This window comes from Oryzias latipes, chromosome 19 (genome assembly GCF_053564925.1).
Source record: "Oryzias latipes strain Hd-rR chromosome 19, Olatipes_Hd-rR_3.1".
Taxonomy (NCBI): Eukaryota; Metazoa; Chordata; class Actinopteri; order Beloniformes; family Adrianichthyidae; genus Oryzias; species Oryzias latipes.
In genome coordinates this window covers 14426348-14442562 of record NC_136255.1, presented here as the reverse complement: position 1 = coordinate 14442562, position 16215 = coordinate 14426348, and the positions used below count along the sequence as shown (strand labels likewise).

Below are 16215 nucleotides of genomic sequence, written 5' to 3'. Positions count from 1 at the left end.
TCTAATGAAAGATGTATTACTCTTGTTTATCTGCTTATTTAATATAATAATATCCTATTTTCTATTTGCGATTACGTAGGATTTGCTGTGTAAATTAGGGTTCTTAATTACTCTTTCATTTTACCCCCCACCTTAGTAGCTGGCATAACACATAAATTCTTCCCTGTGAGATTATTAAAGTTTGATTTCTGCATTTATTTATAAACAAAACAAACTTTTTAATGATTACACAAGTGAATATAGGTGCTGTAGTAAAGCTGAGGCACCCATATAGTAAATAGTTGCCAGTTCCTGACTTTTCGGGTTCCCACCGTGACTATCCCCCTCCCCCACCAAGACTGAGAGAAGGGTGAGCAGAGCAAAGCCACACCCGCTCAGCTCCACAGGTGCATCGTCTCCCTCTCAGCTCAGGCAGCAGTGCAGACAGCTAACCCAGTGGAGTCTCAGAACGGCAAGGATTTTTCATGGAATCTAGGTAAGTCTCATCAAAACTTTTTAAAAACAGACAGTAAATGACTTTGAGACATATTTAGTCCGTCTAGGCATGCTTTTCTCCGGTGGAAATGCTCGAGAGCCGAGCACATGGCGATGCTAGCTAGCTCGGTCCTTTGAAGCTAACGCAGCATGTGCTTGTGGGGAAGCTAGCTTTCCAAATGATTTTGGTCAGGCTGTTACAGATCCTAAATACATTTTAAATGTAATTTATTGACGTGTGGCCTTAAATGTATTAATTTGTCTTAAATTCTGTGAGTTAACCCCCCCCCTTCGCGCTGCGCCAATCTTGCTGCTTGCCGTTTGTGCAAAAGTGTTGATAATTTTGATGCTCCAGCAAAAGTATCGTAGTCACGTCTGCATGTCTGGGATCATTACATCGTTTAGATATTCTTCGTACCGGGATCAAAGCTCCCGCTGCAGGAGCTCCGTCTGAGTCATGTGACCCAGTCTCACTGTCCCGCATTAACCCGAGAGGGTAAAACTAGAATAGTTAGAGGATCTCATTTTTTTCCTCTTGATGAAAATAAGAAAAATATCAAAGTTTAGGAGGCCCGACCGAAATTTAATGCTTCATCAGTTTGACATGTTCTTACATTTAATGCTTGTATGTATGCTTGCTTAGATAAACATGATGTTCATGGTCTTTGTAAATATGATTTATATATTTTAAAATGATCTTTAAAAGGTCTTAAAGTCTTAAATTTAACTTTTTAAAATCTGTAACCATCTTGGTAGTGTTTATTTTTTTTTTCATTTGAAAATGCTTACCAATTTGATTTACTTTGGTTAATTTGTTTGTTTGTTTTAAAACCAGCATCACTTCAGTATTTTGTGGTCTTGATTTTTAGAGCTAAACAAAAAATGTATGACACCATGGTGCCCTGTTGTACGGTAATCAAGTGACTTTAAAAAGTATTTCTGGTTCCAACATTTAGTAATATTTTGATCATGTCTTTTGTTTAAAACTCGAGTCCCGCTTACATGTTTTTATACTTTTGCTTCCTGGTTGGTTTATGGTGCAGTAGTAAATAATTGAGCACATTTAGTACTGAGCATTTATCTAAATACTTTAAATCAAAAACTCAGGAAGGTCCAAAGCTAATGTTCATTTTGTGAACCTCATCTGCACAGACCCACTGCTGCGTCATCATTAAGATAATTGTGTAAAGTAAACTTTGTTTATATAATAGTTTATCAGTAAGGACATTTTTTTAGCTGAGTCTGTCTTTCATCTGAGTGTTTAATTAAACAACCTTTCTGTGTTTGATTCTTAGAAGAACCTTCAGATTTAAAAAGCGTGTGAAGATGCTTAGGGAGCAAAAGAAAAGGTGCCAGAAGAGGTACACAGAGGGCCTGAAGACCAAACATCCACCTGTGCAGGTAAAGTTTTTTTGCCACTGTTTTCAGTATACTATTTATTGGGATCAAAATACTTATTTATAGTAGATTTCTTCTTTGTAACAAGATTCTTAAAAAAATTCACATTGCAAAATAATTTATCATCTCCTTTTTAATAATGTAATATCTATTAGATGTGAAAGCATTGGTTAACACATTTCTGCTAAACTGATGTAAATGAGTAAAGTCATTTGTGTCCCCTTTATAGCCCTCTGTATCCACTGAAAGCTGCAGCTCCTTGGTTGGATCTTCAGACATCCCAGAAAGAGAAGATGCTGTTGGCAATAGCTGGGTAAGTGTCAAAAAGAACGGTGTTTTTTACCCTATGTTAACTGTTATGAAATTCCTGCTTGCCAGAAATAAATAGCCTGCTAAATTCCTTGGGTGGGGGGAAAAATAAAAATGTGGTTAAAAGTAAAACTGCAAAGATTTAACTTGTAGAGTTTTAATTCATAAATCAGTTAAATATCTTAAAATGTAGATATTTAATTTAGTGAAAAATTAAATCCAACATGTGATTAAACTTGTGCAGTTTTAATTTGTACCTTTTTAATTTTAAAAAGTAAAAATAATCTCTTAAGGAATTGGAACCAGACACCAACACCACTGCCTGTGTCCAACGAGAACAGTCAGATACAGATGAGCCAGAGGTTCCTCCCCTGACAAGAACAGACAGTGTATTTGTAAGTATTTATGATGGAATCCAGCCAATATCAAATACTTTTGTCAATGTTTTTATCAATAGGGCTCAGAATCTTTATCATCAAACTTTGCCTTAGACCAGGGGTGGGCAAACTTTCTGACTTGAGGGCCACATTGGGTTCTAAAGTTTGATAGAAGAGCCGGACCAGGAGCAGATGCCAGGAGTGAGAATGAAATAATATGGAATCTGGATGAAAGCACTTTTCAAGCAAAATTATATTTTACAACATTTTAGAGTTTTTAGGTTAAAACTTTTGTTTTCATTTTAGAGCCAATTACACTAACAGCTTGATGTATGTTGTGAAAACTCAGAGAAATGCTCCATTCATGTGGTGTTTGAATGATCATAAGAATGAAAAAAAAAACACATATTCAAACACCACATGGATGATAAAGCGGAGCCCCCAAACCTTTTCTTATGAGGGCCACAATAAGTCTTTTTTCTTTAAAACTTTAAGCTTCTTTATTTTATTGTGAAGCCCTATAATAAAGTTTTATTAATTCATGATCCTTTTAATACAACAAATAACACTATTTATGAAATAAAAAATAACCAAATTACTCTCTCTGTGATTTTCAAAGACAAAAAGTCAGGAAACAATATGCTGATACATTAAAAAGAAAAAAACAATGAATAGTGGATCCTCTCCCGTCTTCGTCCCGCTGAGACTTTGAAGCTGCAGCTCCTCACACGTCTCATAGTTTGCTCTAATACTGAGCAGCTGTGTCCTGCATGTCGTTTTCTTATCCAGTAATAATGAAAAAAGCAAATTTATCTGTCTTCTGCTGCAGCTAATCGTATATCTGCGTTACCTTTTCACCAGTACAGAGTTCTTCGTTTTTTGCAGGAGTTATGTTCTGAAAATAACCGTGATCTGTGAAATCCACGGAGTTTGGTTACTTACAGACGTTTTTTTATGGTAGTTAAACTTCTCACTGCCTTAATACACTTTTCTCACACAGACATGAACATTTTCACCTTTTCTCTTGTTTAAATTCTCAAACCTTCATAGAAATTAGGTCCAGGATCTTAGAATGAAAACAAAAATTTCTGTAGATCTAAAGCGCTCTGCCTTTCTGTACAGGAGACATGGAGATTGACTGACAGGGTCTTCAGCCAATCAGGACACAGGACAGGGTGTTTAAAAAAAGCAGCATAATCGATCTAAAAGAATGAGCTAAACTGGGAAAGATGAACTGTGACGTAGAAAGGGAAGACTGTCTTCTGCTCTATTTGACAGATTTTTAGAGGGTTTCAGGTTGGAGCTCAGACTGCAGTAGGGGGGAAGAAAATGTCACTTCTAAAATGGGCAGATAAAAAAAAACATGGGTCTCTGATATTGTTCAATGGGCCGTACCAAACATGGAGGCGGGCCGGATCCAGCCAGCGGGCCGCAGTTTGCCCACCCCTGCTTTAGACTGAACTCTTAACTTTTATAAAATATTATTTACAAAGTGGTGTATTACAATTTAAAATGAAAAACTTGTTTCTTTTCTCCAGCTCACTAAAGACTACTTTACCAAGCATGCCATGGTTCAAGATCTGTCAGACCTCCCCTCAAGCTGCATAGAAACTAAAAAAGCAGTAGCCTGCAGAGACTTTCGGCTAGCAGACAGATTGTGAGGATAATTATTTACTGACGGAGTTTTTTTAAATGTGTTTTTAGCTTTTGTTTATTTTTCTGATGGCCTGCAATCTACCCTGCTCATTACGTTAATGAGCACTCCATTTTAACACTTGTTCTATTCTGTTTTTACAGGGACTTCGGGACTTCAACATCTTCAACAAAACATCAAATGGAGTCGAGGAGTGAAGACAGTGAATCTGGTATTACACCCCCCCCCTTCTAAATTTAATCTTTTTATACAAGCGTTCCCAGTTGAGTTTTAATCGTGAAATCGACTATTTTAGCCAAAATCACTAAACCTATTTTGCTTTAAAGACAAAAACAAAACCTAACAGAGTAGTGTGATGTCGCACACAGGGAGTTCCATCTTGCCCTGATGGCTAAAATCTGGCTCAAAACTGTCTGGCAGGATTGATCCAATATTGCTTGTCATTATTTTTGCCCCACTAATATTAGCGTGAGGCTATAAGCTCGTGCTCGCACAAACGGCTATCTGTGACAGGGAGGGGAAGTAAGCCCAGTATTGTATTTCTAATGAACCACTGCCTATGGTCTTAAAAAATGTCTTAAAAAAGCAACACAGCTTTTGGATCTTGGCTAAAAACTGCACAATCATAATTAGGAGATCACTTTTAACGATTTTGACAAAAGAAAAAAAATGCATGTCTATGAAGACTCTCATTTATCCAGGTTGATTCCATTTCCACATCATAGTACAGGGTCGGGCAATTATTTTAAGTCGCATTGGGCCACATTGGGTTATAAAATTGGATAGAAGGGCCGGACCAGGAGCAGATGCGTGGAGTGAAAATGATTTAACATGGAATGTAGATGAAAACATTTGGATTGAAAATTATATTCTAAAACAGAATATTCTAGAGTTTTTAGTTTAAAACTTTTGTTCCCATTTTAGATCTCTATTTTATTGTGAAGCCCTTTGGTACCTTCAAGGAGTTGTAAAGTGTTGTATGAATAAAGTTTCATTCATTCATGATCCTTTTAAGAAAATAAATAACACTATTTATGAAATAAAACAATGACCAAACAACACTCTCTATGATTTTCAAAGACAAAAATTCAGGAAAAATATACTGACATTTAAAAACAAAAACAATAAATGATGGATCCTCTCTCGTCATAATTCCTCAGAGACTTTGAGCTCATCTTGCGTCTCACAGTTTGGGCAGCTGCGCTTTCTGTTTTCATCCAGTAATACAGAAAAAGCGAATTTATCTGTCTTCTGCTGCAACTACACATATATCTGTGTTACCTTTTCACCACTACAGAGTTCCCTCCTTTATTGCAGGAGTTTCGTTGTAAAAATAATCGGTGAAATCCACGGAGAATGATTACAGACGTTTTAAATTTATGGTAGTAAAACTCCTCACTGCCTAAATACACTTTTCGCAGACAGACATGAACATTTTCACCATTTTCTCTTGTTTAAATTCTTAAACTTTCATAGAAATTAGGTCCAGGATCTTAAAATGAAAACAAAGATCTGATCACGATCAAAGATTTCTATAGATCTGAGAGCTGCGCGTTTCTGTACAGGAGTTGAGGCACGGACTGGGGAGATTGATTGACAAGGTCTCCAGCCAATCAGGACACAGAACAGAGCGCACTGTTTAAAAAAGGCAGCATGATCGCTCAGATATAATGAGCTAAACCGGGAAAGATGAAATGCGACGTGGAAAGAGAAGACTGTCTTCTGTTCTATTTGACAGTGATTTTAAAGGTTTTCAGGTAGAACACAGACTGCAGAAGGTGGAATAAAATGTCAGATCTTGATTGTGTGGCCAGATTAAAAAAAAAGTGTGTTCGGCGGGCCGGACCAAAGATGGAGGCGGGCCGTATCCAGCCCGCGGGCCGTAGTTTGCCCACCCCTGTCATAGTAGTAGGTTTAGGGGCTGTCATCTGGACTTGGTTTTTAAAGTTAGAAAACGTTTCACCTCTTATCCAAAAGGCTTTGTCAATTCTGACAGAAAGCTAAACCTACTACTATGAAAGAAAATAAATGTACAGTCAGGACCATAAATATTTGGACAGAGACACATTTTTTTCCAATTTAGTTTCTGTACATTACCACAGTGAATTTTCAATAAAACAACTCGGATGCCATTGAAGTGCAGACTTTCAGCTTTTATTCCATGGGTTGAACAAAAAGATTGCAGAAAAATGTGAAAAACTAAAGTTTTTTTTTTAAACACCACCCCATCATTTCATGGGCTCGTTAGTCATTGGACAAATGAAATAACTGAAAACAAAATGGTCATTACTAATATTTGGTGGAAAAGCCTTTGTTGTCAATGACAGCCTGAAGTCTTGAACTCATGGACATCAGCAGATGCTGGGTTTTCTCCTTCTGAATGCTCTGCCAGGCCTTTACTGCAGCGGCAAACAGTTGCTGTTTGTTTGTGGGCCTTTCTGTCTGAAGTTTAGTCTTCAACAAGTGAAATGCTGCTCAATGGGGTTAAGATCAGGTGACTGACTTGGCCATTCAAGAATATTCCACTTCTTTGCTTTAATAAACTCCTGAGTTGCTTTGGCTGTATGTTTTAGGTCATTGTGCATCTGTATTATGAAACGCCGCCCAATCAGTTTGGCTGCATTCACCTGGAAGAGATTGTGTTTAAAAAATGCTTTCGTTTTTCACATTTTCATGCAATCTTTTTGTTCAATCTATGGAATAAAAGCTGAAAGTCTGCACTTCCATGGCATCTGAGTTGTTTTATTTAAAATTCACTGTGGTAATTGACAGAAACTAAATTAGAAAGAATGTGTCTCTGTCCAAATATTTGTGGTCCTGACTGTAGTTGAAGCTGGACTTGAAGAGCTGCTTCACAGTGCTTCCATGGCTGTTGTGTATGTGCCATTAGGGCATGGGTCTTTAATATTGACATTTTCTCAATTCAGGGAAGACAAAAAGTGTATGATTGTCATTTTAAAATAACCATATTGTTCATACAATGAACAGGACTCAAGACTGAAGAACGGACACGGCAGTGAAAAAGTCTAAAAGTCTAAGAAGCGACCCTTACAAACAGGTATGCTTCCTACATGTTACACTTTTAAAAGTTTCTTAAAAATGGCACAAACTATGTTTTCTAACAACCATTTTTAAGGGAGGGGGGTATTATTTATTATTACATTTCTTGCTTATAGCATATGTAGTTCAAAGATAAAATGTTACTAATAATTGTGCACAAGAGGTACATGTCATCAAAACTGTCTAAATCAGACTTTGAAACATCTCACTGCCAACATTGAAAGACTTGAGTTTCATGAAATTGTCTTATGTCAGCTTTCAATGAAAATGTGAGGTTGTGTGGTTCTTGTTGGGTTTTTAATTAAAATGTTTTCAAAAATGGAGCCCATGGTTTCTACACAGCAGAGAGACTAAGGCATCGATACTGCTGAGACGGGTAACTTTGCACAATACAGAATCATTTCTAACTACACCAGCAACGTGGCTCTGATACTTTATTTCCTTCTTTCAACACAAGATAAGAAAATCTATTTCTGTGGGCTTTCTTTTCTAATGAACATCTGACATTTAGTTAACACTGTTACAAGTAGTCAGACGTTTTGCTGAGCTTTTGATATATATCGTAGCATCTCCTTAGTTTTTGTAAATAAGAAATGCTCATTACCTTGAATCTGGTCTAATCACGTTTTGTACGTTGGTGACTTATAACATTTTTTCCTTTCTTTTTCTAAGGAGCTTAAAAAAAAAGGACCTGGTCTTCAGCAGAGTGCCGAGCATTGGAAAAAATTTTAGGAACCTGCATTGAAGGTGGGAGGGTACCAGGAAAAAATGTCTTTCCTGCATAGAAGCTTCGCAGAGGGAGCTGGAAGGACGAACATGGCAGGCAGTCAAGTTTTTTGTTAGGAACAAAATCACAGCACTGAGGCGGTATAGTTCAAAAAGACGTTAGTTTTTGTTAGTTAGAAAGATGTGATTCAACTTTATTTTGTTTTCTTTAATTTAAACCAGTGCTTGTAAATCTAAGTTCCAAATTTAAGCTTCAGACACATGCACTTATTTATCTTAGTGACCTTTTTTTCCGGAAGCACTTAATTTTCATTTGAAGCACGTGTATCGGTCAAAGGTGACCTTTTAATTTCTGAAGCACTTAATTTGTATTTAAAACATATGTATAGGTCAAAGGTGACCTTTAATTTCTGAAGCATTTTATTTGTATTTGAAACAATTGTATAGGTCAAAGGTGACTTTTTTTTCCTGAAGCACTTGATTTCATTTTGTAATTTTTTGACAGGTCAAATGTCACTTTGTTTTTATAAAGCACTTAATTTGAGTTCAACAGGTCTTTGTTTTCTGGTTAAATCTGTGTTTACGTTGTGGAACTCCAGGCCTTTAGGGCTGATGTCGTTTTAGTTTTCCAGATCTTTTTGCTCTACCCCCTTCCGATCCGCTGCCCCGGTGATTCCAGTCAGTTAAAAGTAGGAAAGGGAAAACGAGGGGGAGCCCTAATTTTTGTTTTCCACCAACTCCTGCTTTTGATTGACTGAGCTCACCTGGCCCAGTAGATCAACAGGAAGTAGAAGAAGAAAATCTGGAAAACAAGCAGGATGTCAACACTCCAAACCTGGAGTTCAACAGCCCTGCAGTAAGTGTGTGATAGAACGTTTAACGGGTCAAAGGGAACCTTGTTCTGTCCAACAGCAGTATATTTAGTTTTATAGATTGGTAACTATAAATAAATTGCCCATGTCTCTTATTTGCTGTTCGCAGTTTCCTTCATAACAAACATATTTTGACAGTGAATGATGCCTTGCATGTTTGGTAAATGACTTTATTAGTCAGGAAGTGTGAAATGAGTACTACAATCCCAATTGCCTTAGTTACAGAGCTGTTAACCAAAGTTAGAGTAACTACTGTTGTATGGGTGGTCCCCATGGGAAACCAAAATTCAGGTTTATTTTTCATGTTAGTGTTTTCAGTATTTGAAATGACAACACTCCTTGAAAAAAAATTACATTATTTTAGCAGTTAAAACCATCTCAGAAAACCTTGTAGAAAAGGTGGATCCCACCAGGAGGGTCCTAGTCATGGGACCTCACGGGGTAAGAAATACGGGTATGCGTGGGTGTGGGTGTGTGTGGGTGTGTGGGTGTGGGTGTGTGGGTGTGTGTGTGTGTGTGTTTTATTTATTTATTTATTTAGGAGGGGGAGGCGTTGTCACTTCCTTTGTGCCAAATTCCTGGCACAGATTTCTGCCCCAAAGGTTTAAATGAAAAGCATGAAAAAGTCTTTCTTTAGATGCATAATGGGGAAGCAGGTGTTGGGAATGAAATCCTGTACATTTCTCTATCATGGCGCAAGCAGCTGCAATGAATGATTTTTGCAGGTAAACCGCCTCTAGAGCACATGTTCCTAACGTGTCCATCAGTGGTCCCACTTATGAGGGACCCCTGCTATGATTTGTAATTGATAAAGTCCACTGATCCATGCAGGATTGAGCTACTTTTTTTGGTCAGTTTTCCATCTTCAGCTAGCAGTCATGCCAAACAGTCCAAAACCCAAAAAATATCTTATAGGAGCCATCAGTTACCTGCTATAAAGCAACCTGTCTTATAAGCTGACAGGTGGATTCTGTCTTTAAATAGTCTATGGCCACTTATGTATAGGTATATAGCAAAATAAATGCTCTTATTGGAACAGATTTTGAAATAATTGAACAATTAAGAAGAACTGTTGACTGTCCTTTAAAAGGCAAAGACAAAGCTCATCATTCATGCAGACGGCAGAGAGCATGAGCCTTCTAACAGTATTTATTGATCAGAAATGTTGTATTTGACAAATAATTTAATTAAATTTTAAATGTGTAAAAAAAGCATTCAGTAGCATACAGTGATATTTAATGTCAACCCCTTGATGCAAATAAGCATCAAACCACCTCTGCTCCAAACGTACTTTCATTTATGTAAGGGTTAATGGCCGACGAAGTGTGCGGTTACTACTTTTTAACGCACGCCGTTCGCGTCGGACGGTTGCTTCCGCGAAGTGCGTTAAAAAGTAGTAACCGCACACTTCGAAGGCCATTAACCCGCTTATACCATGGTCACTCACAAAAGCAATACATATTAACCAGGTTTTAGTCCTTAATTCTTGTTTTTTTTTTCGATTTGGATCACTTTTCCCATAAACAGCGTACTATATGTTACGTGATGCGGCGCATCGCGCCGCATCACGTAACATATAGTCCGCGTCGTGCAGCACCACCGCTGCAGTCAAGATTCGGCGATATATATATGCTGATCGTCCCGATGGGTTGAATAAAGCATCAATTCAGAGGGAAAGTTAATCGCTTACCGCTTGTTTTTGCCCAGATGATGAAGCAAAAGGTTGTTTTACAGAAGCCGGCGCAGTGATACAAATCATTTAAGCTAGCCGACCGGAACTTCTTTTTTCACCGTGCGGTTATCAGGTTTTAACGCATACCCAGCAGCCAATCAGAATCGAGTATTCAACCGGACCATGGTATAAAATGATGTAACAATTAATTGACTTAATTAATCAATCTATACTCCTAAAACAACCAGATTGACCTGTCTGAGGCAAGTTGTTAATCCAATCAGGATAAATCTACTTGCACCATTTTAAAATAATTTCAAAGTGAAATAAATCCATTATAATCAATATTGGAAAATACCATTTGTATTGAGGCACTGTAGGTTTATTTTACTGTAGCGTAAAAACGATAATCACAGCAGGCAACACACATATGATGGCAGCAAAAACTGATCCATTACAGTCCAATGTGTGGAAACACTGAATTTTGCAAAGACAGGTGACCATACAGTGTGCTAGAATATTCTAATAAAGTTCACTTTGTGTGGAAAAACAACAGTGGGCTGAACTTTATGAAAATAAAATGTCAATGGATCTGACATTAATTCTTGTTTACTTGTTTGTTTGTGCACATATTTAATTTAAACTTGATTACCTTGCAAAAAATACAAAGAATCTGGAAAACTTCACCAGGTATCTTATCTCTGAGTCACACTGGTTAAAGTTTTGGCTAAAGATGTCCTGGATCAATTGTGGGTCAGTGGATTGTATCAAACCAGATCGTTCAAAATGAACCAATATTGACTGTGAATCATATTGTCAACTATAAATTATGATGTGAATCCGGTCGTTGAAATGAACCATTACGCCCCTAATATTTTTGTTACATCCAACATCACAACACTAAAAAGCATTGATATGATGATAAACAGCATAGTTTTAGAACCAGCACCTTTGGCTCTGTCCTGTGATGTGTGGCTCAGGGATGTTGGCAGCAGATCTTTCAGATCCCGCATAATCAGCTTTGTGAGGGAACATCCAGAAGAGAAACTGGCAGCAAAGTGGATTCAGCAAAGCAGAGATCGGGATCAAAATGAAAAACTTCAAAATAAATAAAAGACAGTACAGCTTTATTACAGCCTACGATTGTTGTTTGTGTATCCAGCATGTGATGCTGATCCACAAAGAAGCCCGTCCACATCAGAGTAGATAAAGCTGTTCGCTGATGAGATGTTTTTCTTCGCTCAGCAGTTGGGCTGCAGTGCAGAAAAATAGTCAGCTCAGGCTTTTTTTTAGTGGTTATTTAATCAGATTTCAAGAAATGGAAAACCACCAAGAAAATCTACAACTAGACTAGAAGACGCTTCATTATGTTTGTGCTCTTAACATAATTTAATATGCAAACAGATGCTTTATATTTTTTATCAAACTTGTCATTTCTGCTTGTTAGTTTGTTTTGTCTTCGATTCCCTGTCTTTAAAGAAAAGTGTGTTTTTGAGACCTAACAAAACGGCAGAAGTACGTGTTTGAAATAAACTGAGTGTTATTCTACCTACAAAATTCAAAAAGAAGCAGGTCAAAAAGGTCAACATAACACCAAATAGCTTGCTATCAAAGAATTAATTGACCTACCACCTGGAATCAGCTGATTTGCACTTCACTACTTTAAGGTGTTGCATATCAGTGCAATGGTTGTAATTTTTGTATTTTGGCAGAAGCACTCCAACAGTTGTCACCTTGACCTCCAGCTTCTTGCTGATGGTAATGTAATCCATTCCAGTCTTGTGCAGGTCTACAATCTTCTCCCTAAAATCCTCTAAAAGCTCTTTAGTCTTTTCCATGTTGGAGGGTTTGGAGTCTGACTGATTCTGTGTACAGGTGTCTTTTCTACAGGTGATGAGTTCAAACAGGGGTCTGGAACCTGCAGCCCTGAAGTCACGTGTGGCTCACTGGTTAAAGAAAAATGTTTTTTTTCTTTTAAGTTTTGGATTTTAAAAAGTAACTGTAAAGTAAGAAGTAAGCAGTAACACAAAAAAAGTTAAAAAAGATAACTCAAACTTGAACTCATTGGCATACAGCTGAACTACAGTACGAAATAAAATATTTGTACAGATTTTTGTTCATGGTGCACCACAGAAAATCATTTAGGGGTCAATTAGCGCAATCACAATTAAGGCACACCGGATTAAACCTCAAGTGTTTTTTATTTTGAACAACTTGAACGATTTTAAGTGCACCGTTATGGTTCAAAAATACAGTAAGGGTCACCTAATTAGCTCTGATGTCATTTTAGTTTGTTAGATTTACACATTTCTGTCTGGGAAGTTCTACAAATTGAAACATATATTAAACTGTTGTTTTTTTAAATCACTGCTATACTACATTTGGTACATTTAGATGACCCTAAGTAATGTAAGGTGTCTTTTATTTTGAAAGGCAGTCTGTCAAAAGTTATAACTATTTCATATTTGGGGGAAAAATCCTATAGTCCCTTTATGTTTATGTTTTATCTATGCCAAAAAAGAACAATTTATTTATATTTATCAAAAGACTTTGTAGCTCCTACTGGGTTGTTGTCAGTGAGAAATCAACCTGAATGGTGTTGAAGGTTGCAAAACTAGGGGATCAACTACATATTTCTGTTAATGAAATGCAAATAAATTTACAGTAGATACATTCTTTAAAGTCGATTTTCTATCCCTCGCCGTTCAAATAAACCTTCCATTAGGATGACAGACTGTGAGTTTCTATTTAAGTGGGCAATACATCAGCAAGAGATCAAATACTTATTTCCTCCATTGTACCATTTGCTGTTGTAACCTCTGAAATAAAAGAGTTTTCATTCACTATTAGGCTCAGTTAAAAACAGTTTTACTACGTATTTCTATCTTTTATTTTTTTTAATTTTTTACCAAATATGGTCAGTTAGCTTGGTGTTTAGTGACCTCCGACAGGGAGGTAACCAAAACCAGGTGTTTGACAGAAAAAAACTTTCACTGTGTAAATTAAGGTTAAAAAGAGCAGGAAAATATACAACTACTCCACCTTAGCAGAGAACTTATAAATTGCTGATTGAGTGCATGAACACTAACATATTATTGGATCATTATTCTAAGACCTTCATTAAATTAGCTTTCTGCTTATTCTGTCACACTCCATCTGTCACAGCTCCTCTGTTCAGCAACAACACCAGAAAAAAAGAGAATCAAGCATGTTTCATTTTCATTAGCTCAGAAAAACGGATGCCTGCCCCACTATAAAATAAATGTATTGACCCAGATCAAGAACCTGCTCTTTTTGCCGTGCCGAAGCTTCATTTCCCCCAAAAATTTGAAGTACCAAGCACACAAATATCCACTTGTGAATTTTTAAGGTCCCTCTGTGATCCCCTAAAGCTGTGCGAGAGAGATTAGCTAAATTCATCTACTTCACAGAGTTTTGTTTTACCCATGAGCCCTAGGGTGGAAGATGACTTATAAAATTAACTTTTTTTTTATTTCTTTAAAGTTTCCTGCCAAAAAAAGTCTTTGATGTGGCTGTGCAGTGATAACGCGAATCCAATTTCTCCTATCCTGATCGCCATCTCCCCCGTCTGTTATCTCTTTCTGTCGGGTATCTCGATCCAAATTTTCTGTTTGTTGCTTTCGTGTCAGTTACAGGGATCTTCATCTCCCCACCCACCCCAACGTACATATGAGAGGCTGGATGAGGGATGGAGTCACAGTGATTTAGAGAAAAAAATAACAACTAATAAATGCCTTGTTGTCATGGCAACGCAGCATCTCTTCTATGAAAATGCACCTCACAGACTTGGCTGTTTTTTGTCCACAACAAAAGAATTCCAGAAAAATAATGAGAAGACAAATGTAAATTTAGAATGACTGTTGGCTCACCGCTCGCATCCCGCCTTAATTCATTTCTGCAGAGGGCCGGAGCTTTGAAGATTTATTTAAAACAAGCAATCACTTAACTAGCACTTCCTAAAATCCTGTTTTCTCAACACCCCACTGTATTTTCCCAGAAGCCCATCCTCAAAGCCAACAAAGTTTGCATGGAAACAGACCAGAAAAAAAAATCCAAATCTGTCTTTAAACGACTCATTACTAGTTTCTGCTGCACATTAATGTCACTATTTTTCACGCTATATCAGCGGGAAACTCTATTTCCACCCCAGACTGCTTCAGGGATGTGGAGGGATGCGAGGAAGAGAAGATGAGCATTGTAATCGTTTTGTGAGCATGCTGGCCTGTAATATTTCAATTTCCTTCCTCCATTTATCTGACATCCCTTCTATCACAAATCCATTATTTGGCTGCCTCCCTTCTCAGAAAACACAAGTGGAAATCTTGTCTAATCTTCTCCTTTCACGGGGGGTTATGGAAGCACACGCTGTCCCACCCTGTTGTTCCGACATTTCACAGCCCATGAAATCCAAGAGTGGATGGAGGAAACACAATGTTTTGCAGAAAAAGATCACAGCTGTTGTATCACTCTGAGAGGCTGAGGCCCCGCGGAGAGCCCTCGCTTTTTTCAGTGCTTCCCCTCATCCCGCTGACAGACAACAACAGCGAGGGGAAGGATGGACGGGGAAAGAGGAAAGACACTGAAGGTGGAGCAAAGACCATAAACATGAAAGCACAGAGGCTGAGAGTCCCCCAAAGGAAAGGTTTGATTATACTGAAACAAATCCACAATCTGGCTCAGCACTCTGGCCTGGGGTTAGCGAGCCAAAGTCTCTTCTTAAAGAGAAACAAGAGGTGGATATCTTCCCTGATCTGCTTTCACTGCAGAGGCTGTGGTGTTCCTTCATGCAGCAGACGGGTAGTTAATCAGCTGCTCGCTGCAGCCCTCCTGTGTTTGGTGTTGTTTTGTGCTCATTCATTTCATGTGGCGGGTATAGTTTGTCTGCTTTTAGGTAGCTAAAACCCACAGTCAGATGCACAAAGTACCATCTTTGTCTCAGCTTACCTACTCGTCTTTTTAGTACATAAATCATTCATAAACCCTTGAATTTTAAGATCTCTAAAGATGACTCTGTCAGAAAACAGATTTCCTTTTTACTCTCAATTGCTGATAATTCTTGTGTTTTTGTCTTGGACAAATCCCAACAATAATGTGTCTTCTTCATGTTTTTTGAAGCCGTAGGCAGTTAGTTTCATTCACTGTCTATATACGGTCAACAAATCTGATGATCTTTGAGTTACAAACACAAATATGTACATTTTTTGGTATCACATGTTGTCTTTCCAGGAGTTATTTATGACTTAAGTATGAAATTGGAATATTTACTTTGTTCCTTAATGTAAATATTAATAAAATTATGCTTTAAATGGTGTACACTTATATAACGCCTTACTACATTCTTAGAAAGTTCAAAGTGCTTTACAGTCACACAATGGCAGCTTTTCTGTTAAACCCTGGCAAGAAATATATAACCATGAGGAGCAATATGGGGGTCAATGCGTTCTCTGCAAATCTTAGCTGTTCTAAGTCTTGAACTTCACTATTTACTTTTCTTTTTTTTTTGTCTAATTTTTAGACTATTTTTCCTGTTCTTTTGCAATCTCCACATTCGATCTATTCTATTCTATTCTATTCTCTCCTGTACAGAAACCCTTGTTGTGTTCCCAGTTCATTGGAAGTGGAAAGTTTTTAGAAGTAATCCTTTACATTCCG

The 16215-nt window shown here is 37.6% G+C and overlaps 1 protein-coding gene across 5 annotated transcripts; it reads left to right on the top strand.

The window, feature by feature from the left end:
* Positions 1-331: 331 nt before the first annotated feature.
* On the top strand, positions 332-8965 carry LOC144987892 (uncharacterized). 5 transcript variants are annotated; one of them, XM_078937672.1, is made up of 8 exons: positions 332-475; positions 1770-1875; positions 2102-2185; positions 2475-2576; positions 4097-4215; positions 4356-4423; positions 7201-7270; positions 7945-8965. In XM_078937672.1, exons 1-7 carry the CDS (start codon positions 465-467, stop codon positions 7230-7232), a joined length of 522 nt encoding a protein of 173 aa, XP_078793798.1. In that variant the 5' UTR covers positions 332-464; the 3' UTR covers positions 7233-7270; positions 7945-8965. The 5 variants fall into 5 exon arrangements, 4 of the variants coding, with proteins under 4 accessions (XP_078793798.1, XP_078793797.1, XP_078793799.1 ...); XR_013651579.1 differs by lacking the exon at positions 4097-4215; XM_078937671.1 differs by having other exon boundaries at positions 7201-8965.
* The last annotated feature ends 7250 nt before the right edge of the window (positions 8966-16215 follow it).